This window comes from Stegostoma tigrinum, chromosome 6 (assembly GCF_030684315.1).
Source record: "Stegostoma tigrinum isolate sSteTig4 chromosome 6, sSteTig4.hap1, whole genome shotgun sequence".
Classification (NCBI taxonomy): Eukaryota; Metazoa; Chordata; class Chondrichthyes; order Orectolobiformes; family Stegostomatidae; genus Stegostoma; species Stegostoma tigrinum.
The window spans coordinates 92,626,377-92,653,051 of record NC_081359.1 but is presented as its reverse complement, the minus strand read 5'-3'; the positions used below and the strand labels follow the sequence as shown (position 1 = coordinate 92,653,051).

General features: G+C 40.6%; 1 protein-coding gene across 2 annotated transcripts in view; it reads right to left on the bottom strand.

Annotated features, from left to right (window-relative positions):
- Window positions 1–16,552, bottom strand: part of tsga10 (testis specific, 10) — a 111,890-nt gene extending 95,338 nt beyond the window's left edge. Inside the window, exons 1-3 of one of the 2 annotated variants that reach the window (XM_059646764.1) lie at window positions 16,464–16,552; window positions 7,676–7,801; window positions 2,341–2,556 (exon numbers count right to left, since the gene is read on the bottom strand). In XM_059646764.1, the coding sequence (XP_059502747.1) occupies window positions 2,341–2,556; window positions 7,676–7,801; window positions 16,464–16,517 (396 nt within the window). In that variant the 5' untranslated portion in view covers window positions 16,518–16,552. Of the gene's footprint in view, window positions 1–2,340; window positions 2,557–7,675; window positions 7,802–16,463 lie in introns of those variants that run through there. The other variant, XM_059646765.1, reaches the window with a different exon arrangement.
- Window positions 16,553–26,675: the final 10,123 nt, after the last annotated feature.

Sequence of the window (26,675 nt, the reverse complement as noted above, 5' to 3'; positions counted from 1 at the left end):
AACTTTCAAGGATCTATGTACATGGACACCGAGATCTCTCTGCTCATCTACACTGCTAAGAATCTTGCCAATAGCCCTGTACTTTGCCTTCCGGTTTCTCCAGTTCACATTAGATTTTTACAACTGGATTTCCAACCCATCAGTATGAACAGGATTTTGGTACCAGTTTAGATCCAAGAGGTGAAAGACTAGTGGCTCAGTCCATCCTTTAGTTCATGGTTCAGAGTTTTGAGATACTTTGTCTTTCCAACTTATTTTTTGTTGGACTGGGCACTTTCTAGATCTGAAGGTTAGCAGTCTTCAGACCACTTGCAATTTTGCACAATGTACAGCAAACAGATAACTACAGGAGAACTCAAAGTCAGATCAAATTCTACATGAAGTTTTCAAGGTATTTAAAAGATTAGCATTATCAGCAATCCAGGGCACGAACTAAAAACATAAAAAAAATCCCAAAACCTACTGAGTGAAGAAAGTAGACTTGCATAGGCAATATTGGAGACCTCATTAGTAAGATTCTCAACTAGCAGAAAAGGAAATGCATTAGACTGGTCTAGCTCAAAATTTGAGCGTGGTATGAAGCTTAAGGCAGAAAAGAAAATCTGTGGGTGGCAAAGATCAGGATTTTTTCACATTGGAAACGCATACAAGGTAGATTATCTTCAATACCCCTATTGGGGATGAACCACCTGAATCATCTACACAGAGGAAACTTTATTACAGCCTATTTGCTTATCACAGAGACATGCCTCAATAGATTTTCCGTCTATAAATTTGTGGATTCAATAGTAGTATGATCCACTCATAATAGAAAGGGATCACTGGTCACCCAGAATCTAAGTCACATTATGGGACAAGTGTGTAATAGAAAGTAAAGTCATCATTAGTTACTTTCAGGGAACCCAGCATCTACCTACTTACTTAATTATGATCTGCCGGTCACATATAACCTAGACATTGAAGGAATAAAAGCCCCCTTGCACTCAATTATTACTAAATTGTTGATGAAAGAAGCCAACCTGGCTACATTACTACAATCAATGGAGACTGCATGTCTGGGAATACTGAGAAGCCGTGCACATTTAAAGAACCCAAACATTCTGAAAAAGGTGCAATGATCCAACTTATAGTTGTTAACCTTTGAAAAAGTAATGAAATATCAAACTCAGCAAATAATGCAATAGGCGACTAGGAAGTATGCATCAGGGCCAGAGTGGCGTCACTTAATTGGTACACCTTTTTTGAGGGCAGCTTCAAAAGAAACCAGTAACATCAAAAGTTTAAGACAGCAGTAACTTTACTGCTGTAGGCAGAGATATTTCAGTCTTTCATGAGTTATGGAGGTTTGGCTGAGCTACGGCAAAGTTCCATAACAGCACCTCTAGTGAAGTATAACAAACAAAGATGAAGTTCCTCAGATGTGACTAAGATGGTGTACTGGATGTCTCATCTTCCGGCTTCTAGCAGGTGAGGATTCCCAATCAAAAATAGAGATTGCTGATGAAGAATCACCAGACTTGAAATGTTAACTCGGCTTTCTTCCTAAAGATGCCGAGTTTCTCCAGTAATTTCTAATTTTGTTTCAGATCTCCAGCATCTGCAGGTTTTTTTTTAAGAAGAATTCCCATCTATGCAAATGACAAGGCCCTATAATTGTTGCATGAGCGGGAAAAAAATGATAACTACAAAACGGAAAAATAAATTTGCGAACAGCAAAATTGCAACTATATCATTATGAATACCAATTGGGATGATTTTGGAAATCATCTTATCACTGCTCCCACTTCCTACTGCAATGTAAACAAATGACATTGCATTTGAAGGGCAAATATCAGAAAATGTAAGTCAGGGTAACCCTGCATTGAATACAAATCTTTATTCCATTATTGAGATTCAAGCATTCTAGTCCCAGGAACTTTCAGCTCAATCCATTTGTCAATATAATGAAATCAGTAGCATTCTCTGATTTACAATTTCAGAAGTGCACTTGTGCCACACCCAGACATGAAGTCTTTTCAACGATTAATTTAAACATTTACAGCCATAGATGGTTAGATGGTTACCCCGAACTTAATTTTAAGAGTGCAAAAATATTTTAAGATTTTTAAAAATCAATATCTATAGCATAATAACAGTGCATACCAGGATTACAGATATATCCACTGCTGTTGGTTGCTAGTTTAATATTCAAATGGTATACAATTTCTAAAAAGTGAACAAAACACCATTTCCAAGTTTTGAATTGAAGCCACAACTATACTATTAAAAGTAGCAATGGATTTTCCTTTGTTATAAAAAGGTTTAAAGCAAAATCTATTATGTGGATACATTCTAACCCACCTCAGCTATCTTTATTTCATTACAAGCAACAGAGAGTGCCAATTCCTTATCCTTTTCAAGTTTCTCAGCTAATCGATTGATGTCATTAAGTTCCTTGGAGAGCTCCTGGTTTCTGTTGGTCAGCTTCTTCACTTGGTCAGACACATCATCTTTACTTTGCAACAAGCCATGGATATGTCTCTCCAGAGTACAATTTGTCTTCTCCAGCTGCTCAACCTGAAAGCATAATTAAGTTAGTTACTTCCTTTTTCTCATGAATTACCTGCCCCCATCTCCAAGTTAAATACATGACATGACAATATACAATGCAACAATTTATTGGTTATAGAAGTTTTTAGTACCTTTAAAGAAATCAGAGTTAACATTTCAGGTTCAGTAAGGAAGGGTCCCTGAACCCAAAATATTAACTCTAATTTCTCTCCACAGATGCTGCCAGGTATGCTAAGCTTTTCCAGCAATCGTAGTATTTCTGATTTCCATCACCCACAGTTCTCTTGGTTTTACTTTGTAGTACTTTTGTCTACTATCCACTACAGATTCATTCCTACTTGTCCCAACAGGACAAGGCTATAGACCATAGAATAGGCAGCACAGAAGGCACATCAAGTCTATGCTAACTCTCTGTCAAAAAGGGCAATTCAGTTAGTCCCCCTCCCTCAAATCACTGCATTCTCTTTATCCAATTATTTCTCAAATACTTCTTTGAAGATATTACGGATCAGACCAAACTTCCTCAAAAATACAAGATGACAGCCTAAACCCCATTTTTTTTATTTTAAAGGCAAGTGCCAGGCGTTGCATTCCAGATGTAGTTTGACCAATCGAAATGCAAGTCTTGAAACAAAACATACTTTATTCATACACTACAGCTATGTTACTAGTGGCATACCCAAGTGGACCTTACTCACACAAGTAAACTTCATTAACGGATTAAAGATGTCTAATTGATGCATAGTTAACCTGACTTACATTTTCTGATATGTGCCCTTCAAATGCAATATCATCACTTTCATTGCAGTAGCAAATGGGAAGCTAAAAGAAGCTTATTGCTGCTCCCAACTGCAACTCAATTGTATATTTGTAATTTTGCTGTTTGCAAGTTCATTTTTCCAGTTTAAAGAGACATGGCACTTTCTTCTCAATCAATCGCTGGTCAAGTTGTACAGTTTGCAGGCTTTTGCTTCTATTGTAATTTCCTTTCCCAATTCAACAAAACTGATGAACTTATCCCGTTTTCCCACATCCATCTTCCCAGTATTTTTTCTAAACTATCAACACTACAACTTCATGTGGCTTACCTTATTACAGTGAAAGCACCTGAGCTTTTTTGCTTCTTTCCCCTTCATGTTTCCTTTTCACCCTGTGGTAAACGCTCTTTACTATCTTCAATGTTATCTCCTTTTCCTTTACCATCTGAGAATTTCTGTTTTCTCCAACATCTGTCCCTCGCAGATTGAAATCGATGCCCAAAGCCAAACTTTAAATTGGTGTATAAATCAAACATCTGCCATTTACGTTGCTAATCTTGCAGACTTAAGTTTGATATGTTTGTTGAATTAAAATGATAAATTGTTCTTTTTTTCCCCCCCGCCATGGCAAGTCAGCATGGTACTTACAGTATTTTACAATGGGATATCATTTTAAAGATGTCAGTTATTTATCAGTGAAAGTTGAGCTTATCGATACATAAGATTTTGAGCAGCTTTGACAGGATAGATGCTGAAAGAAAGTTTTCAATTTCCCCGTGAAGGGAAATAATTTTAAAATAAGGCTTTCCCATTGAGAGCTGGTGATGAGAGACAATTTCTTCTGAGAACCTTATACAATTAATGGTGGGGCTCTGGATAGTGTTGTGGAACAGAGAGACCTAGTGGTTCAGGTACATAATTCTTTGAATTTGAAACACAGGTAGAACGGGTGGTTAACAAGGTGTTTAGCACACTTATCTTCATTGGTCAGTGCACTGAGTATAGGACTTGGGACATCATGTTGAGGTTGTAAAGGATATTGGTGAGGCCTCTTCTGGAGTATTGCATGCATTTTGGTTGCCCTATTATATGAAGGATATATTATACTGAAGAGGGTGCAAAGAATATTTACTAAGATGCTGCTGGGAATGGAGGTTTGTGATTTTTTTTTTAAAAAAGGCTGGAAAACGTCAAGGGGTGATCTTTATAGGGGTTTTATAAAAATCACGAGGGGCTAAATAAGGTGAATAACAAGGGTCTATTCCCTAGGGTGGGTGTGCTCAAAACTAGGGGGTATATTTCTAAGGTGAGAGGAGAAAGACAAAAAAAGGACACAAGGGGCAACTTCTTTTTTTTAAGAAAGACAGTCTTGGGTATGCCCCCTCATAAGATCGCTGACTTCATTCAGAGGAAAAGCTTCTGTTTGGTCAATCTCCTGGTCATCTGTGATCTGCACCAAGTACCCTGGAAGCTGCCATGATGCTTACAGCTTCAATAAATCTCAGATTCCTGCTTATGTTTAAGAGACAGATACCTCAACGATAGCTGCTAGGAGGCGAGGGCTATACTTTCCAACCACATCTGATGATTCCTTTAACTAAACCTCGACAAAGGCAAAGCACAGATACAGAGCAGCCCATTTTGCCAGCAGGGCCACAAGGGTCCAGAGTTGGACTACAGGTAGCTGGCTCCTTTGTCAAGTGAAGGAGCAGCACTCAGAAAGCTTGTGATTTCAAATAAACCTTTTGGACTACAACCTGGTGTCATGTGACTTTTCTGACTATTTCCTTGAGAAGAAGGGGCAGCCAGACAGACGGCAAGGTTTCTCATCCACTAAATTGCCAGTGATGCTGACTGCATTGCGCTGGAGTAAAGATCTACACACATCTCCAGCTGTCAGTGAACATTCTGCTGGACATGGCTCTTCAATCACGGCCGACAACCTGTCCACAGAAGTAGGCTGATGCACGTGTGCCAGAGGCAGCACGGAAGAGATAGCACTGGTTGACTCTTTCAACTCTCTCCAACAAAATTGCTTGCTGCATTTTAACTAAATTATTAACAGCCAACACCACAGCACTCCTCCTTCTTGGGATGAACAGACACTTGGTCTCTGATAGTCCTAAATGCCAAAGATCAATGTTTCTTCCTTGGCCAGCTGTAGAGATGTGCTGGTGATGTGCTCATTAGAATACATTCCAGAGTCTAATCTTGATAAAGTATCCTCTGAGGTGAAAGATTCTGAGCTAGTGGAGAGTGCAGGAGACAGCCTTGCTAATGCCCCCTCTGAACGATCTGGGGTTTCTTCCTCATAGGAGGAGAAACTGTTTGCTGGAGGTGCAGTCCCCTTGCAGAAGAATGATACTTGGAAGTTGTGATACCTGCTTGCAAAAGACAATAGAGGGAATGATTTGTGCAATAAGATTAGAAGCTTGAATGTGTTAAGTATACGTTCAAAGTGGAGGCAATAAAAAGATCTCTGTAGCTCATCACAATAAATCTTTAACTTTGGAACGCAGACAACTTGGCATCCCCATGAGAGCAGTCTAGAGTTCAAGGGTCCAACAATGGGTTGAGGAGAAAAAACGTCATCCCCACCAATTGTCTTGGACAGTTCAGCCATATTGTGGACTGTCTTCCCCTGGAATTAGAAAAGGGCACTGACTGAGACACAATTGGCTGCTTTACCTGCAAGTGTTATGTTACCAGGTGTGACAAAAGTGATGTGTTCCAACTTAGTGAGAAGGAAGCACAAAGTAGGACAACTTGTTGGTTTGGAGAGATAGAGTGGGTGAGAGCCACTGAAGGAAGCTGATGTATACAGCTTAAAACCACATGGTTAAACTCACTATAGTTTATTGAAAAAAAACTCTCACTCAATGAAACTCCCCGAAATTAACACATAGCCGAAGTTTAGGAATATTCAGCCCTATAAAAAGGAAGGGAGATACAAGAACTATTCCAGCAATAGCTGTACATCAAGACCAACTATGAAGGCAAGAGGAAGACCTCGTGAAATTACAGTCACTTGGGAAGCGATACTGGGCAAACTGATGGAGCTGCAGGCTGACAGGTCCCAGATTCAAGGGAGCAAAATTTAAAATAAATGATGTGGGGTTTGACAGCCTGTGCCAGCTCTTCGAAATAAGTATTCATTTGTCACACACTCACACAAAATCTAAACTCAGTGCATGAAAATGTTTCATCGCCTCACTAGTTATTTTGCCAGCAAACTTAATTTGTATTCCTGCTGCTGGACACAGTTTCTTCCAATCTAATGAGCAAAGCCCTCCAAAAGGGCTTTAAACTCTATCAAATTTCACTTTAATTTTTTTCTGCTGTAAGAAATAAAGGAGGAAACAATGCAACCATGTCTAGAATGATTTGCAACTGTTGTTAAGTAACATTGTGTATAACATCAGATGCCAGTCAACATGCATATGTGCAAATCTAATTAGACAACAGTACTTTTAAAGTGGGGATGAATGCAGATTTGGATTTGCCACTGTTAAATTTCACCTATTTAGAGTAAGATTGCTGCTCCACCATTTAATTGGATTATAGCATATTAATTCTATTTACTCCCCTTTGTTCTATAGTTACTCAATATTTTAAAACACTATAATCTAATTAATCATAATCCTAAAAAACTCCAGTTGTCTTAGCAGTGTGTGTGTGTGTTGTTGGGTAGGAAATTCCATTATCCTTTATGAGAAAGCTGGTCCCCAATTTCCTTCCTGAAGAGTGAAGTTAAAATTTTAAGATTTGGATTCTGCTTTTCCACATTTGAGGAAATGGCTTTTGAGTATCAACTCAACTGAATCTTTTCATTCTTTTTAAACACCCAACCTAGTTTCCCTTTTCAAGATGGAAGGTTAACAGAACTCAGGTTTATGCAGTCTTAAATAATTAGAGGGGTAGCCTCTGAAATTCTGTCTCTCCTACATGCTAAGTCATTTTTTTTTCCTCCAAATAGTTGCACCCTTGATTAAATGCTAACTAGATCTTTGAGAGTTTCCGGGCAAAATTTCCTGTCACCCATTTGTATTGAGGGTTGTATTCAATCGAATATTTGATCATTCATTACCAGATGCTATTTTTCTATTAGAGTTAATGAACCCCATCTCCGTACACAGTAATAGATCGAAAAAAAGCCTGCATTCTATTTGATTCTTTAACATGCCATCCTTGAAAACTGCCTTAAATGCACTCCATGAACTTGTCCTCCAAATTAAATTCTGCTAATTTGATTCTTTTAATCTTTCTTAAAACTGGAAGTGCTCAAAATTATTCCATAATTTGCGTGATAAACACAATTTGCTGGACAAAGCTGTGCATTTATGAGAAGTTTTTCCCAAACAAATCACCTGATAATTTAGCTGAAGGTTATGATCTTGTCTAGTTTTATTTCTGTCTTTAGCTCCTGTGATTTCAGGGCCTGCCTCGGATGAAACGCTGTGACTCAGAAGGTCTCTTCCCTTTCCTGCACTCTCCTGTGGATGAGAAGGACAGAAGAGAAAAGAAAACAAGTCAGCCTGTTAAATTACACGGAGATAGTAAGAACTGCCGATGCTAGAGTCAGAGATAACAGTGTGGAGCTGGAGGAACACAACAGGCCAGGCAGCATCAGAGGAGCAGAAAAGCTGAGTTTCAGTAACTTAATGTAATTATAAATAAAGTAGTTGTATTAAAAAAGGTCTTCATTTGCTTTCAAAACAATACTTTTAAAGAATGTTACAGCACTGCAACAGCTCTTGTCAAACTCAGGATTTCTACCACTGAAAAGAACAAGGGCAACATGTATACAGGAACACCCGCAAACTTCCCTCCAGCTCTCACACTATCTCCCCATGGAAATAAATTGTCATTTCTTCTGTCAGTGGGATAAAAATCCCGGAACTCATATCCTAACAGCACTGAATGTCTTTCTACACCACCATAGATTGTTAGCATTCCCAGAAGGCACCTCACCATCACTACATTCAAGGGGAATTAAAGTTGGACTGTGTCTGCTGTCTTAGCTACATCCTGTGAAAGAATGAAAGAGGGATTTGATGGTGTTCTCTGTAGTAGCTGTAAATTAGAGAAAATACCAATAAGGAGTCTTTTGGTAATTTGCACGTTATTGCAATTTATAAAATGACAAAATGGTGATTAATTAATTTAAATGTTATTTGTGGAGACAATTCTACTGAATCTTGTGGAAATTCTGAGTAGCATAGATATGGAAGATAGGACTATTGCGGCCATGAGAATAGTTTGTGAATGATAACTGCTGTAATAGATTACTATTTTGAAAATTACAGAAGAATAAAGAGAGACATACGATGCAGGAAGCTATTCAGCCAATCATGTTCACACAGGCTTTTCAAATGAGCACCATTACTAGTACAATCTCCTGCTTTATTCCATTTCCTTGCACATTATTTATATCCAAATAAATATCCAATGTCCTCTTGGATACATCAATTGTACTTGGAAATATGGTAGAGGCAAGTAGTGTATTCTATGTACTAAATATTCATTGTGTGAAAATGTTTTTTAACTTCACATCACATTTCCTCCTTTTGCAAATCAGTCTTAATCTCTGCTCTCTCATTTCTGTCACTTTTACAAATGTGAACAATTCCTGTCTATTCACTTTCTAGATGCTCATAATTTTGAGAGCCCTTGAACAGATCCCCTCCTTGCCTCCTTCTCAAAGAAAAAGGGTCCTGACTTCTTCAATCTATCCTCATAACTGAAGTTCCTCATCCCTGGAACAATTCATGTAAATTGCTCCTGCATTCACATCTTTCCCATATTGCAACAATGTACGAGATGGTCCAGATGAGGTCTAACAAGCACCTTACATTAGAGTTCAACATAATTTCCTTACTCTACGGTTTTGCAGTAGATCTGTAGCTCGGGTTGTGGGTGCTGTGGTTGGTTGGCTCGCCGAGATGGTTTACTGTGCTGCAGACATTTCATTACCCTGCTGGGTAACATCATCAGCGCAGTCTCCGATGAAGAGCTGATGTGTTTTCCCATCTGGTTTTTAAACTCTGGGGTCCGTTGAGCTGGAATACATCTTAACTAACCACAAGACTCCTATGACCTCTGGGCATCAGATTGGCACACAAACCCACATTAACCTTACAACAACTGCTCACCCAAACCAAAGACCCACTTCCCACTATAGACATGACCAATGTCATCTATAAGATTCCCTGCGGGCACTGTGACAAACATTACATTGGAAAAACAAGAAGGAAATTAACAAAGGTACATGAACACCAATTGGCTACAGAAAGACACGACCAATACTCACTCATCTCAATCCAGATGGAGAAGGAGAACCACCGATTCAACTGGGGCAACACCAAAATCCTGTGACAAGCAAAGCAGAGACAGGCATGGGAATTCCTAGAAGCCTGGTACTCCAAAAAGAAAGCCATCAATAAACACATAGAACTCAACCCCATATACACTCCGCTACAAAGAAAAACCGGAAGTGAGGCAATCCAGCTCAACGGACTCCAGAGTTTAAAAACCAGGCGGGAAAACACATCTGTGCTTCAGAGGCTGCACTGATGAGGTTAGCCAGCAGGGTAATGAAACATCTGCAGAACAGTGAACCAGCTCAGCAAGCCAACCAATCACAATTTCCTTACTCTTGTACTACACTTCTAGTAATATAGCTCATGATACTGAGTGCATTTGTTTTAGAAAATGCTCTTTTCACTTCTCCTGCCACCTTCAATGATCCATGCACATATACATCTAGGTCCCTCTCCTCCTGCATTCCCTATTTCATATTGTCTTTCAACATTCTTCCTAACAAAATGCATTGTCTCTCAGTTCTCTGCTCTGAACCTGATTTAGCACCCTCCTGCCCACCCACTAGCTTAACTATATTCTTTCAGAATTCTACACTGCCCTCTTCACACAGTTTATAATTCTTCTAAATTTGATCTCATTTGTAAACTTTGAAATTATGCCCTGCATGCCGAGAGAGAGACAGAGATATAGATATATAAATAAAAAATCTAGTTTACACATACATACACATGGCAAATGTTCCTCCTGTCCAAAAAATATTCTTGATAATGACTACACTTCCCACTCAGCCAGTTTTGTATCCACATTGCTACTGTCCCTTTATTCCATGGCCTATAAATTTTCCCTCAAAAGTCTGTCATGTGTCACTGACTCAAATGCTTTCTAAAAGTTCATGAAGACCACATCAACTGTTGTTGTCTCCTCAAAACTTTCCAGCAAGTTAGTCAAGCACACTTCCTTTTCATAATTCCATGCAAGGACTCCAAAGCAATCCCCCAATTTCTATGTGACTATTACTTCTAGAGCAAATAATTGTTTCTAGAAGCCTCCCTATCACTGAAATTAAACCAATTGGCCTGTGATTCTCCTTACAAGCTTTCTTGATATCAGCCATAATTTTGTAATTCTCTAGTCTTCCGCCATCTCCCCAAAACTATAACTGACTAAAAGATGATCAGTACACCTGAAATTTCCACTCACTTCCTTCCATCTCAGCTGGTCCTGGTATCTTGTCAATTTGGAGTACCAACAGTCTATCCAACACTTAGTCCTTATCAATTCTGAACATTTCTGTTGATATTCTTTCTTCATCGGTCACTGCGATAGTGATGGCCTGAAGACATCACCCTCATTAATAAAGATAGACGCAAATATTGTACAATACTTTATTACATATCCTTCAATATGCCAAATGCAATGTTTTATCCGAAAAAGAACATTAGCCTTCTCCCTTATATTTTCTAAATTGTTGTCATAACATAAATTAAAATTTAAAAAAAGTAATGTTACACCAGTTACCCACTCTGCCTACCAACAATTTAGAGTTTAAAATCCCAGGTCAAAACATCAATACTTCCTCTATTAATAACACATTATAATAGACAGAATCTGCTGATAACAGCAGAGAGTTCGATCAATTGATTGTTTTGACAAATGGTTTTGCTTCTTAGTCCAACAGTTCTGTTTCCATGTTTTAAAGAAAAAGTGATACTCAGAGTTTGCACTTGTGAAGGGTATATACTGAATCATTTTTGAAAGTTGGATTTTTAAATAGAGGCAGCGAGTTCTCTTAAAAGAAGTCAGAAAGTTATTCTGGAACAGTGGCCTAAACATATCGCAATTAAAAAAATATATACGGCTTCAGCCAATGCCTAGCCAAACCCTGTAAATGCCAATGGATAAGTTGTTTATACTGTTGGGTTATGACAAGCAAAAATAACGGAATAAAGCCATTAGTTTTATTTTCAGTTCTGTTCATAAAAAAATTTTTCTTTTCCCCCCTAGAAGTAGAGTTCAGTTCAGGGGTACCAGTTACTTCAACATTTAGAACCTCAAAATTATGAAAATGTGCCTTTGTTCCACATAAAAGATGCTGAAAGGAGTCTATTGAGTATAAATTTAACTTGTTAACTTTTCTTGGATTGAGTCACTAAACTCAATGGTGTTGGGAAAGTGGTTGAAACCTTGTTTTGATGTGTGTTAAAATCTTTCTAAACTCTATTCTATATCTAAATTGTTTGGTTTTTCTCCCTTTTTTTGTCTAAAACCTCTGTTGTTTACGAACACTCATCACCTCACGTGAATATACAGCAACTTCTACTAAAGCATATGTTTTGTTAATGGGATAACAAAGTGTGGAGCTGGATGAACACAGCAGGCCAAGCAGCGTCTCAGGAGCACAATGTGCTCCTGAGATGCTGCTTCGCCTGCTGTGTTCATCCAGCTCCACACTTTGTTATCTTGGATTTTCCAGCATCTACAGTTCCCATTATCTCTGTTTCATTCATGGAAATTGGCTGTAACACGATTGCTTAATAGTGTTGTTGTTTGGATAACACAAACTTCCTGCTGTACAGGTATTGCGATTTTCCTATAGCGCGAGGTCACACAAGAACGCAACTATCACGTTACAGAAGAAATACCTGTACTTCATGAACTCCCACACCAATTGACTATAACAATCAAACACATGACCTATCAAGCCAGATTTCATTTTTGTATCTGACTTGCTCAGTCAATGCTCAGAGTGTTGATGTAGACAACAGGCTGAAAGGCTTCTATCTGCATCATAACAATGCTGTGATGGATCATTTAAATGGCTACTTGACTCCTTTTCATTATCGTAAAACCATATAAATGCATGCCTCACAAATACTGCTAACCTCTAGAACTACAAAGGCAGCAGATCCATGTGAACTTCATTACCAGAAAGTTCTTATCCAAGTCAGACATCACCTTGACTTGGAAAAAGATCACTACAGATATTTCTCCTATAATGCAATTGTTGCATTCTTGCATAACCGCGTGCTATAGAAAATTGCTTTACTCTACAGTAGCAAGTTTGCATTATTCAAACAGCATCCACTATTCATCAATTGCATTACAGCCAATTTACATTGACTAAATAACTGTTCTCCTTCACTATCATTGTCTTAAAATCATGGAATTCTGTCCCTAATAACACTACGGGCATACGGTCATCAAGTTTTAAAGCAACTAGGTCATGGTATTATCAACAGACTGGTAATACTGAGGCCCAAGTAAGGCTCGGGGGATCCAGGTCCAAATCCCATCACAGCAATGAAAAACTAAAGTTAAGTTACAAGTCTAATGATGGCCATGGCCTCACACACAATGACCACAATTGTCAGGTAAATTCATCTGGTTCACTAAGGTCCTCAGTGAAGGAAATCTGTCAACCTTACCTGGTCTGGTCTACATATTACTGTGGGTCTAGGGTCATATGTTTGACTCTTAACTACCCTAGCAAACAACTCAAGTGTGTCAACAACTAGATCTCAAAGCAAAAATAAACAAGAGTGGGAGTTGCAGGCTCTTCTTGTGGGTTTATGACTATTATACATCAAAAACAAAGTTTTATTTTACATCATTTTTTGGAATGTCATAGTCCAAAACAAAATATGAAGGAGAGATTTCTTTCCCTTGCCACACTGTTTGTAAGAGAGGCCTCCCATGTGTTTGTCAAGTGTCAATCTGGGCGGGGGGGGGAATTTTTTTTTTTAAACCCTCCTTGAAACTTTTATAGTTCATAGTTCAAAAAAGAACACAAAGCAGATGGTTTTACACACACAGCTTGTAGAAGAGGCCTGTTGATCTGTTTGTTCAATGGCTCTGAAGATTAGAAAGCTGACTAACGGAGGACTTTTTGCGGTTGATGAGGGTTTCATGGACTGCCAGAGGAAGTGGTGGATTCAGGTACAGTTACAGCATTTAAAAGACATTTGGATAAGTAGTGAATAGGAAAGGGTTATGGGCCAAATGCAGGAAAGTGGGACTAATTTAGTTTGGGAACATGGTCAGCATGGAGTAGTTGGAACAAAGGGTCTGTTTCCATGCTGTATGACTCTGAAGCCAGACAGCCCACCTGACATCAATTATGACAAACACACACCTGTTGATCCTGTAAAGGCCCTCTTACTAACAACTGGGGTTACTGACAAAATTGGGGGAGACATCTTACAGACTAGTCAAGCACCAGCCCAAAAAGTACACAATAAGGAATCATATCTTACAGACAACATCCCCGATACCACTGTCACCATCCTTGGATATAACCTGTCCCAGCAGAAAAGACTGTGGACAGGGAAATACCTATGGATGATGTTTATACAGACTTCCAGAAGGCATTTGATAAAATCACATAACAGATTGTTAACTCGGGTAGAAACTCAGAGTCGTGGGCAAAATTACACATAAAACTTGGAAACTGGTTGAAATGAAAAGTGGGAAAAATGGGGAGATACTCAAATTGGTGGGATGTGATGAGTGGTCTTCCCCAAGAATTGGTGTTAGGGCTTCAATTGTTCACATTGTTATTAACAACTTGGATAATCATATAAGGTCATATTAAAATTTGATCTTGACAAAGTTAGTCAGCACTGTAGAGTGTAAATGATAGCATTAAATTACAAAAGGGATGCAGATAGATAACTATAGGCTAACTGTTCTGTAATTCCCTGATTTTCCTTTTTCACCCTTCTTAAAAAACAAAGTGGGCAGAACTGAGGCAGACAGAATTCACATAACTAACTAGGAGGTCCCAAATCAGGATAGATCAGTGTACTTTCTATGTGGCATAAAACTAAACAGTGGACATCCAGGGACTCGAGGTTCAGATTCATAGACTTTGAAAATGCCTCTGACAGGTGCAGAAAATAATGAAGGCTGTTTATAGAGGCTGGCCTTGATATCTGCAGAACTGGAGTATAAGGATGCAGAAGTTATGTCTAACCGTGGTTAAACTCCACTTAGAGTACTGAAAGCAGATTTGGGCACCGCATATTAGGAAGGATACATTGGCATTGCAGGGAGTAGACTACAGATTTACGATAATGATACCCAGACTTGCCCAGTTACATTAACAGAAATTATACAAATTATTTGATCTCATTTATTGTTTTCACATGTACCAAGTTATAATGAAAAAAGTTGTTTTTCATGCTATACAGCATACAAAGTGCATCAGATGGTTGGGGGGGGGGGGGTGAGAGTGAGAGAGCGAGCGACCCATTCAGACATCTGATAACAATTGGGAAGGAGCTGTTCTTGACTGGGTTTGTACATATATTCAAACTTTCATATCTTCAGCCCAACAAAAGAGAGAGTATAACCAGGATGAGAGGGGTCTTTGATTATGTTGATTGCTTTCCCAAGGCAAAAGGAAGTATATATAAGAGTCAACGGATAGAAGTCTGGTCTACATTCATGACTGTGGGTTCTTGTGGTTTTGGGAAGAGCAGTTGCCATACCACACTTTGAAGCATTCAGATAGAATGCTCTGGAATTTAGAAAGTTAAAGGGTAATCTCATCAAGTTCAAGGAATGTTCAAGATTTAACAGGAAAAGATACGGTAAATTAAAATGAACTATTTGAGCTGGTTGAAGAGTCTAGAATTAAGGGACATAATCTCGCAGTTTCATCTATTCCAAGGAGGTGATTCAAACTATCTTCTCTAGAGCAATTATGAAAAAGCACAGATTTCCCTGGCAAGATCATTTCTTTTTCTATGACAAAAAAACTTCTCACTGCCAGAATATCAGCCATCCTTCAGCACATGTAGTTTTTAAAACTTACATTTTAACTTTACCTCAGTTTGGGCAAAAATGCTTTCAATAAAAAATCTGGCAAATACAAACCAGAGTTGCAGAGAAGAGCTCAACATCCAGTGAACCGTCATTCACGGAGCTATCTTGCAAATTACAGAACTCAAGTGCTACATGGTCACCATCACCAGTTTTGTCCTTTCTAGGATATTAAATTGCCATGGGATTTGACTTCAGATGAATTACTAATCCAGCAATATGATCCCTAAAACTACTTTTGAACCCTTTTTCACATCCAAATGTGTACTTTTTTTCTCCTAATCTGTAGCCTGAACTTTATTTTTAAAGTAGGCCTAACATTGCTTCTTTGCTTTCGCACAAATGCATCTTAGTATCCTATACATTAGAAATTTATTTACATAAAAAGGAGCATTTTAAATACATTGGAAATTCTGCTAACCACAGTAATTAATTAGGATCGCCATTTAAAACAGTGAGGATAAAGTTCCCCCACCTGCTTGATACTGGAGAAACAACCAGGAGGGGTAAGCGGTTGCTATAGCAACCAGTTGCATTTACGATTGTTTCAATTGATGCTGTGCAAACTCTGTTGTTGATTTTTTAAAAATATGTTGGTTCATATTTACGCACGAATGGTTATACCGTGTGAATAATAAGTTTTCGGAGACTACTTTGAAAGAAGCAAGGGTCTTGCAGAAGCGATTTTTTAAAAATAAAATCAATTCACTTCCTAAAGATAAGCCATCTTCGGTCCGCCTCCCCCTCTCTCCCTATTTTATTCCAGAACCCTCACCCCATCCCCCTCTCTGATGAAGGGTCTAGGCCCGAAACGTCAGCTTTTGTGCTCCTGAGATGCTGCTTGGCCTGCTGTGTTCATCCAGCCTCACACTTTGTTATCTTGGATTCTCCAGCAACTGCAGTTCCCATTATCACTTCCTAAAGCACGCTTTTTTCGTTGATTCGAAGTAGTAAAGGATTCACGTGGAAGCGAATTCCGACATTCTTGTTTTGTTTATCCTCGCTACATACCTTGAAGTCAGAGGCTGCCCAACTCCATCTGCGCGTTGGCAACTCTGAAGACATGATGGTGGGAGAGCGGTGAGGCTTGGTCGTGTGTCCTCCAGGTTGGGTGAGTTTTTTGGTGGTGTGGCACCGTGGTTATAGATGTATATATATTTAAACGAATCCACCCCTTCCTTATTATCATATATAATACATATATTTAAAATATCTCGTTATTTCCAGGATATATTAAAAAAGCACCCCCCTCAATTTAACACTCTGCTCGCTGCTGTCACACGTACCAGAGGCTGCGTAGCATTATGACATCAAGGAGTGAAGATGGAGAGAAACACCAGGAGCAGGAGACATACGCAAAATATTATAAAACTATTATTACACAGAAACTACTTTGCGCACATACACAGCAACAACTTAAACAAATAACATCTCCGCGGTCCACACCGGTCCAGCAAGCCTAAAGGGGTTGAGGGGCTTTTCGGGACAGGTGGTGGAGGGGGTGCGACATGCACTGAGACCGATTCTTACTATCTCATTTAAAACGAATACCAGCACAAACCTCGAGCCTCCTTTCACAGGTGCAAACTCGTCAACGCTCAGGTAAAGCGACAACTCCTGAGCGATGAACAAAAGCCAGCAAGCCGCTTAACCTTCGGCACCTCCGCCTAAAACGATCCCGTTTCGCCGGGGTTGGGGTTAGGGGAAAGGAGAGAAGGGGGTTGGAAAGGGGTGAGGATGGATAAGTAGCCAATCAGCGATGCTCACTGGCCGCCGTTGCCGTATCGATCTAAACCAATCAGCGATATTCTCCGACGGCAGTCGCTGGACCGTTCTAACCAATCACAATCCTGCCTGATGGTTGTGGTGGAGAGGAGAATGAAGGGGAAAATCCCGCGCTTTTGGTGTGTGGCGTTTGAGGAGAGGGCTGAAAGCCCTAACGGTTTCGGTTATTTTCTTTTTGTGTTTTTGCCTTCTTCCTAACCCGCCCTCTTCCTGGGGTCTTCTTTCGGGTCAGTACTTTTTTTTCTCTCGGCCGCTTGCATCAGGGATGGTAGTTGTAAACCACAACAACGAAAAGACGCGGCCGTTAGCTCCGCCCACTAGCGGCACCGGTCGCCTAGTAACGCCGCGTGCTTAACAACGGACAAACAATGTAGGTTAGAGGTCATTCATGGCGTCGCCGCCTCAGTGTAAGTCGTGCCCCGTTTTGATTTATGTCTGGCACTGAATGAATAATGTATTTTACTTAAAAAATGAATAAAACTTATTAATTAGTAATAATGCATCTCCTGCAACAAGAGGCATCGATGAATGGGACTAGGTAGACAAACAGGAGGCTGGAAGAACGCAGCAAACCAGGCAGCGTCTGGAGAAAAGGAGCAGCTAACATTTCGGGTATTACCCTTCTTTAGGACTGAGGAAGGGTAATGCCCGAAATATTCACTGCTCCTTTCCTCCAGATGCTGCCTGACTTGCTGTGTTCTTCCAGTCTCCTATTTGTCTACCTTGGATTCCAGCATCCGCAGTTTTTTTTGTTTCTAATTGAATGGGACTAAATGGCTTGTGTTTTGAAAGACCTGACAGAGGCTTAAATAGGGTGAATGGCCTCAAATGCTATACTGTTATTATCTTCCCAAGCATTAACTTTGACAACATACAATATTTCCTACATGCTGATGATTGAAGGCATAAAAAAGACTTGTACTAAGGGTTAACTGTTCAAACCATTGTAGTCCATGTGGTGCAGGTATACTTACAGCACTATTAGGATTTGAATTTGAAGATTTTCACCCAACACCCACAAAGTACTTCCAAGTCAAATAACCACATGACTTGAACGAGATATTAGGAACTGCCAATGCTGGAGTCTGAGATAACAAGGTGTCAAGCCCTCTCTCTATTTATTTCAAAGTTCCCATCCTCTTCCCCCATTTCTGAAAAAGGGTCCAGACCCGAAACGAGCAGCTTTCCTGCTCCTCTGATGCTATCTGGCCTGACTTGAAGGTGATCTTTGTAAGTGGGGATGCTCCCTGGCATTTGTTTTTGCTTTCTGGGCAGTAGTATTGTATTGTGTGGTTGAATAGTTAGTGATTTTGTGCAGTGTATTTGCAGATGGCACACCCTGCAGCCACAAGTGTTTCAATGGTGAAGGTAGGTCAGGTTTAAAGGTGGCGGAGACATGCCAAGCAATCAAGCAAGCTGAATTCATCATAGACTCACTACAGTGTAGAAGCAGGCCATTTAGCGCATCAAGCCCACACTGATCCTCCAAATAGCATCCCACCCAGGCTCAGCCCTTTACCCTGTTCCTATAACCCTGTATTTCCCATGGCTAATCCACCTAGACTACACATCTCTGGATACTATGGGCACTATGGCCAATTTAGCATGGCCAATACACCTAACCTGCACATGCTTGGACTGGAATACCTGGATGGTGTTTAGCTTCTGGAATGTTATTGAAGCTGTATCCATCCAGACAAGTGGGGAATATTCCTTTGTAGATGGTGGAATGGTTTTGTGAAAATGGGAGGTGAGTTACTTACGACATAAGTCTTAGCGTCTGACCTGTTCTTGGAAGCTCAGTTCAATTTCTTATCAATAGTAATCTTCAGGATATAGATTGTGGTGCTTCAATGATAATAATGCCATTGAATGTCAAGTGGTGATGGTTAGATGCTCTTTTTGGAGTTTGTCTGTGCCTAGCACTTGAATGCTGCAAATGTTATTTGCCACTTTGAGGTCAGCTCAGGTAGTCAGCTGATTTGTAATGTACAGTGATGCCAATGGTGTGTGTTCAATTCCTGCACTGGCTGAGGTTACCACGAAGGTCTCTCCTTCTCAACTTGACCCCATGCCTAAGGCATGGTTACCCTCGGGTTAAACTACCCCCATCATCTTTCTGTAATGGGGGAGCAGCCCTATGGTCCAATAGGACTATGGCACCCTCACATTTATTCTTTGTCAGCCAAAGCCTGGATATTGTCCAGGTCTGGCTGCATAGAGACACACTGCTTCAATATCTGAGCAGTCAAGAATGGTGCCGAACATTATGCAAAAATCAGGAAACATCCCTAATTCTGACGTTATGATGAGGGGAAGATTCTTTGCTTCAGCAGTTGAAGATTTTTGGAAGAAGGAAATTACCCTTTGAAAATCCTGCAGTGATGTCCAGGATTGAGGTTTGGTCAAGAAAAAGAAGGCGGAATATGTCAGGTATAGACAGCAGAGATTGAGTGAATCCCTTGAAGAGTACAAGGGCAGTGGGAGCATACTTAAGAAGGAAATTAGGAGGGCAAATAGGATTAAGGAGAATTCAAAAGGGATTCTACAAATACAGTAAGGACAAAGGGATAGAATAGGACCCTTTAAAGATCAGCAGGTCCGCATATGTGTGGATCTCGCAGAAGGTGGGTGAGGTACAAAACAAATATTTTGCATCAGTGTTTATTGTGGAGAAGGATATAGAAGGTAGAGAACCTGGGGAAATAAATAGCGATATCTTGAAAGAGTGGCTGTATTACAGAGGAGGAGATGCTGGACGTAAGGTGCATGAAGGTGGATAAATCTCTGGGACCTGATCAGTTGTTTGCTAGAACTTTGTGGGAAGCTACGGAAGTGATTGCTGGGTCCTTTGCTGAGATAATTGTATTATCAATAGCCATAGTTGAGGTGCCATTATTTAAGAAATGTGGTAAGGAAAAGCCAGGGAGCAATAAATCTTGAGCCTGACATCAGCAGTGGGCAAGTTATTGGAGGGAATTCTGAGGGGCAGGAATTACAAGAATTTTGAAAGGCGAATATTGATTAGGGATAGTCAACATGACTTTGTGTGTGGGAAATCATGCCTCACTAACTTGGTTGAGTTTTTTGAAGAAGTGACAAATAGATTTGATGAAGGCAGAGTGGTTGACTTTGTGTATATGGACTTCAGGAATGTGTTTGACAAAGTTCCTCATGGTAGACTGGTTAACAAGGTTAGATCATATGGAATGCAGGGGGAACTAGCCATTTGGATACATGACTAGCTCGAAGATAGAAGACCTTCAGGTGGTGTGAAGAGTTGCTTTTTGGATGGATGCCTGTGACCAGCAATGTGCTGCAGTGATTGGTGCTGGGTCCACTGCTTTTTGTCATTTATATAAATGATTTGGATATGAGTATAGGACATATGTTAGTAAGTTTGTAGATGACACCAAAATTGGTAGTGTAGTCGACACCCCTAAGATTACCTCAGAGTACAGCAGGACCCTGATTTGTTGGGCAGACGGATTTTAATTTAGATAAGTGTGAGGGGCTGCATTTTGTCAGGGCAAATCAGGGCAGGACTTATGATACACTTAATGGTAAGTTCCTGCGGAGTGTTGCCAAACAAACAGACTTCGGAGTGCAGGTTCACAGTTCCTTGAAATTGCAGTCATAGGTAGGCAGGATAGTGAAGAAGGTGTTTGGTAAGATTGCTGTTATTGGTCAGTGCATTGGCTATACAAGTTGAGAGGTCATGTTGGGGTTGTACAGGACATTGGTTAGGCCACTTTTGGAATACTGCGTTCAGTTCTGGTGTCCCTGCGATTGTTAAGATGTTGTGAAATTTGAAAGGGTTCAGAATAGATTTACAAGGATGTTGCCGGGGGTGGGGGTCATGGAGGGTTTGAGCTAAAGGGAGAGGCTGGGGTTATTTTCCATGGTGCATTGGAGGCTAAGGGATGACCTCCATAGAAGTTTATAAAATCATGAGGGGCGTGGATGGGGTGAATAGCCGAGGTCATTTCCTCAGCGTAAGGGAGTCCAAAACTAGAGGGCACAGGTTTAATGTGAGAGGGGAAAGATTTAAAAGGGACCTAAGGGGCAACTTTTTCATGCAGAGGGTGGTGCGTGTCTGGAATGAACTGCTAGAGGAAGTGTTAGAGGTGGGACAATTACAACATTTAAAAAGCACCTAGATGGGTATATGAATAGGAACGGTTTAGAAGGATATGGGCCAAATGCAGACAAATGAGACTAGATTAATTAAGGATATCTGGTCAGCACGGGCAGTTTGGACCAAAAAGATCTGTTTCTATGCTGTACATCTCTATGATTCTTGGTGACTTTGAGTGAATTGATTAACCTCCAATAACCACAAGCATCTTCCTTTGTGACTCCGACCAGCAGAGAGATTTCCCCAATTCTCATTAACTCTAGTTTGCTAGAGCTTGTTGGTGCCTTACTCAGTCAAATACCACCTTGATTGTCTTGATGTTCAATCTTGTGTTCTATCTGGCCCATCTCTAAAGTTGCTATCAGCCACTTTCCTTAGCATATGAATCATTTCACTTCTATGGTATACACCACTTGAAGGAAGCACTGAGGATGGCAAGGGCACAAATGGACTCTGGCTGGGGAACTTCAGTGTTCATCACCAGTAGTAGTTTGGTAGCATTATTACTGACTGATCTGGCAGAGTCTCAAAATACATAGCAACTGGACTGGGTCTGTGATAAGTGTTGAAGGAGCCAATTAGAGGGAAAAACTAACTTAACCTTGTTCACACTAACCTACTATCACAGAGATGTCTATCCACAACATTATCGGTAGGAGTAACCACCACACAATGTCTTCACATTGAGGAGACTATCTATTCTATTGTGTGGTACTACTACTATGCTAAATGGAACAGGCTATGAAATGTTCTAACAACTCAAAACTGAGCATCTCTGAGGTGTTGTGGGCTATCAGCAACAGCAATCCAGTATTCAACTACAATCTATAACCTCATGGCACAGCATATCCCCATCCTACCATTACCAGCAAGCCACCAGGTCAACTTGCTTCAATGAAGGGGAGGAGTATGCCAGAACAGCACCAGGCCTACTTAAAATTGAGGTGTTAACCTGGTGAAGCTACAATACATTGCTACTTGTCTGGCAAACGATCAGGGATAGCATAGGGAACTTGTGTGTGGAGCCTGAGGAGGTAGGGGAAGCCCTAAATGAGTTTTTTGCTTCTGTCTTTACGAAAGAAACGAACTTTGTAGTGAATGAAACCTTTGAAGAGCAGGTGTGCATGCTGGAATGGATAGAGATAGACGAAGCTGATGTGCTGAAAATTTTGTCAAACATTAAGATTGACAAGTCGCCAGGCCCGGATCAGATTTGTCCTCGGCTGCTTTGGGAAGCGACAAATGCAATTGCTTCGCCACTTGCAAAGATTTTTGCATCCTCGCTGTCCACTGGAGTCGTACCTGAGGACTGGAGAGAGGCAAATGTAATTCCTCTCTTCAAGAAAGGAAATAGGGAAATCCCCGGCAATTATAGACCGGTAAGTCTCACGTCTGTCGTCTGCAAGGTGTTAGAAAGGATTCTGAGGGATAAGATTTATGACCATCTGGAAGAGCATGGCTTGATCAAATACAGTCAACACGGCTTTGTGAAGGGTAGGTCATGCCTTACAAACCTTATCGAGTTTTTTGAGGATGTGACTAGAAAAGTTGATGAGGGTCGAGCTGTGGATGTGGTGTATATGGACTTCAGTAAGGCATTTGATAAGGTTCCCCATGGCAGGCTCATTCAGAAGGTCAGGAGGAATGGGATACAGGGGAACTTAGCTGCTTGGATACAGAATTGGCTGGCCAACAGAAGACAGCGAGTGGTAGTAGAAGGAAAATATTCTGCCTGGAAGCCAGTGGTGAGTGGAGTTCCACAGGGCTCTGTCCTTGGGCCTCTACTGTTTGTAATTTTTATTAATGACTTGGACGAGGGAATTGAAGGATGGGTCAGCAAGTTTGCAGACGACACAAAGGTCGGAGGTGTCGTTGACAGTGTAGAGGGCTGTTGTAGGCTGCAGCGGGACATTGACAGGATGCAGAGATGGGCTGAGAGGTGGCAGATGGAGTTCAACCTGGATAAATGCGAGGTGATGCATTTTGGAAGGTCGAATTTGAAAGCTGAGTACAGGATTAAGGATAGGATTCTTGGCAGCGTGGAGGAACAGAGGGATCTTGGTGTGCAGATACATAGATCCCTTAAAATGGCCACCCAAGTGGACAGGGTTGTTAAGAAAGCATATGGTGTTTTGGCTTTCATTAACAGGGGGATTGAGTTTAAGAGTCGTGAGATCTTGTTGCAGCTCTATAAAACTTTGGTTAGACCGCACTTGGAATACTGCGTCCAGTTCTGGGCGCCCTATTATAGGAAAGATGTGGATGCTTTGGAGAGGGTTCAGAGGAGGTTTACCAGGATGCTGCTTAGACTGGAGGGCTTATCTTATGAAGAGAGGTTGACTGAGCTCGGTCTCTTTTCATTGGAGAAAAGGAGGAGGAGAGGGGACCTAATTGAGGTATACAAGATAATGAGAGGCATAGATAGAGTTGATAGCCAGAGACTATTTCCCAGGGCAGAAATGGCTAGCACGAGGGGTCATAGTTTTAAGCTGGTTGGTGGAAAGTATAGAGGGGATGTCAGAGGCAGGTTCTTTACGCAGAGAGTTGTGAGAGCATGGAATGCGTTGCCAGCAGCAGTTGTGGAAGCAAGGTCATTGGGGTCATTTAAGAGACTGCTGGACATGTATATGGTCACAGAAATTTGAGGGTGCATACATGAGGATCAATGGTCGGCACAACATTGTGGGCTGAAGGGCCTGTTCTGTGCTGTACTGTTCTATGTTCTATGTTCTAAGCAGAAATACAATAGTTGGACCAAACAATCAGATCTGAGCTGTACATTTCAGCCACATTCAGTCATGATTAGAGGTGGATAAATTAAATGACTAGTAGAAGGAAGAGGTTCCACAATACCCACATCATCAATGAAGGGGATTTGGTATCCTGAAGAAAACAGTTTTTGAGGTATATAAATTCTTCTAAATTGGATATTAAGAAATTAAACAAACACTTTTTCCTACACATTTGGGAATATAGCAGATGATATCATTTCTTTCACAATTTCAAAAAGGCAATGGGCACGCTGAAATAGGGTTACTATTACTTCAACTTCAGAATGAACAAAATTCTGAAACAACAAGAATTGATTGAGGAATACAGCATCCAGGGCAATCCAAAGATGACTTTATTAATTATGTCTACAGACAAGTAGAGAAATTTGACTATGATTGAAAGTTAGATTTCATAAGATATCGAATTGTAGGAACTGCTGATGAGTCTTTGTCAGGTTTATTACAATCCAAGGAAGACTAGAATATAGAGACAGTCATTCAGATGGTGAGTGAAGTAGAAATCCAGAAACAAAACAGATAATCATAAGTGATAACTATCATGACTATTCCAAGAGATCTTTGGAATTTGCTGAATTCTTCAGGTACAGAACTATAACAGATATAAGCGATTAGCTGATGCAGTGGGTAAGACAAATACCAGACACACAAATCCCTTGCTGATGTTGTGGAATAAAGAAATCCCACAGGCATGAACAGTACCCAGTAAACAAAACCAAATGCATTTGTTATAAAATAGAAGATCACTTTCAGAAAACATGCTGAAGAAACCAAACAAAATACCAAAAAACTACCCAAATGAAGAGGTAAGTGAACAAATTATCACTTCTCCAAGTCCAACAAGAACACATTCAGGGAATATTGGCAAATCTCCAGATTATCCAAATTTGTCGTATTGGAGGATGGGGTAGAGGTAAATGTAATTATATAAATAAAGGTATAGCAGTAATAGTTATCAGAAAAATAAGCCTTGGAGGAAAAGTGTTGTAAATGGGTCTAGAATGATCTAAAAGAGTTAATATTTATTTGAATGTAATAAAAGCATCTCTTAGTTTGGTGATGTCATGAGAACATTATGAGAAAGTAGAGTAGAACCATCTCTCGTAAAGTCAAACCCAAAGCCATATTTGTGACACTGTATCATCTATTCCCATGACGTGTAAATAGTTGAAGAGGTGGATTAAACTATGCCTTCTTTACTCCTGAAGAATCTTCTCATTAGACCAGAAAGTGGCTACCTTCACACATGCTTTTGGCCACGTAAACCTCTAACAAACCCACACACTTAGATGATATGACAATAAAATGTGAGGCTGGATGAACACAGCAGGCCCAGCCGCATCTCAGGTGCACAAAAGCTGACATTTCGGGCCTAGACCCAGATCTCTGATGAAGGGTCTAGGCCTGAAACGTCAACTTTTGTGCTCCTGAGATGCTGCTGGGCCTGCTGTGTTCATCCAGCCTCACATTTTATTGTCTTGGAATTCTCCAGCATCTGCAGTTCCCATTATCACTTAGATGATATGGATGGCTGCACACATGACAGGAGTCTGTAAACAAATATGGTATGATTAAATAAATAGGCAAAAAAGACAAAACAATAGCAGATGGAAAATAATGTGGGAAAAAGTGAACTTGTCCAATTTTGCAGGAAGAATATAAAAGTGGCATATTATTTAAATAGAAGGCAATTGCAAAATTCTCCGATGTTCACAGGGATCCAGTTGTCCTGGTACATGATACACATAATATGAAGATGCATAAAGTGATCACAAATGCAAATAGAGAATTTCCATTTATTACATGGGGAGTGAAATTTAAAAAAAGGGATGGAGTGCTGCAGTTGTATAAGGTGTTAGTGAGACAACATCTGGAATACTGTGATCAGAGTTAATGGGAACTGCTGATGCTGGTGAATCCAAGATAACGAAGAGTGGGGCTGGATGAACACAGCAGGCCAAGCAGCATCTTAGGAGCACAAAAGCTGACATTTCGGGCCTAGACCCTTCATCAGAAAAGGGGGATGGGAGAGGATTCTGAAATAAATAGGGAGAGAGGGGGAGGCGGACTGAAGATGGATAGAGGAGAAGATAAGTAGAGAGGAGAGTATGGGTGGGGAGGCAGGGAGGCGATAGGTCAGTCCAGGGAGGATGGACAGGTCAAGGGGGCGGGATGAGGTTAGTAGGTAGGAGATGGAGGTGTGGCTTGGGGTGGGAGGAAGGGATGGGTGAGAGGAAGAACAGGTTAGGGAGGCAGAGACAGGCTGGACTGGTTTTGGGATGCAGTGGTGGTGGGGGGGGAAGAGCTGGGCTGGTTGTGTGGTGCATTAGAGGGAGGGGACGAACTGGGCTGGTTTTGGGATGCGGTGGGGGAAGGGGAGATTTTGAAGCTGGTGAAGTCCACATTGATACCATTGGGCTGCAGGGTTCCTAAGCGGAATATGAGTTGCTGTTCCTGCAACCTATGGGTGGCATCATTATGGCACTGCAGGAGGTCCAGGATGGACATGGC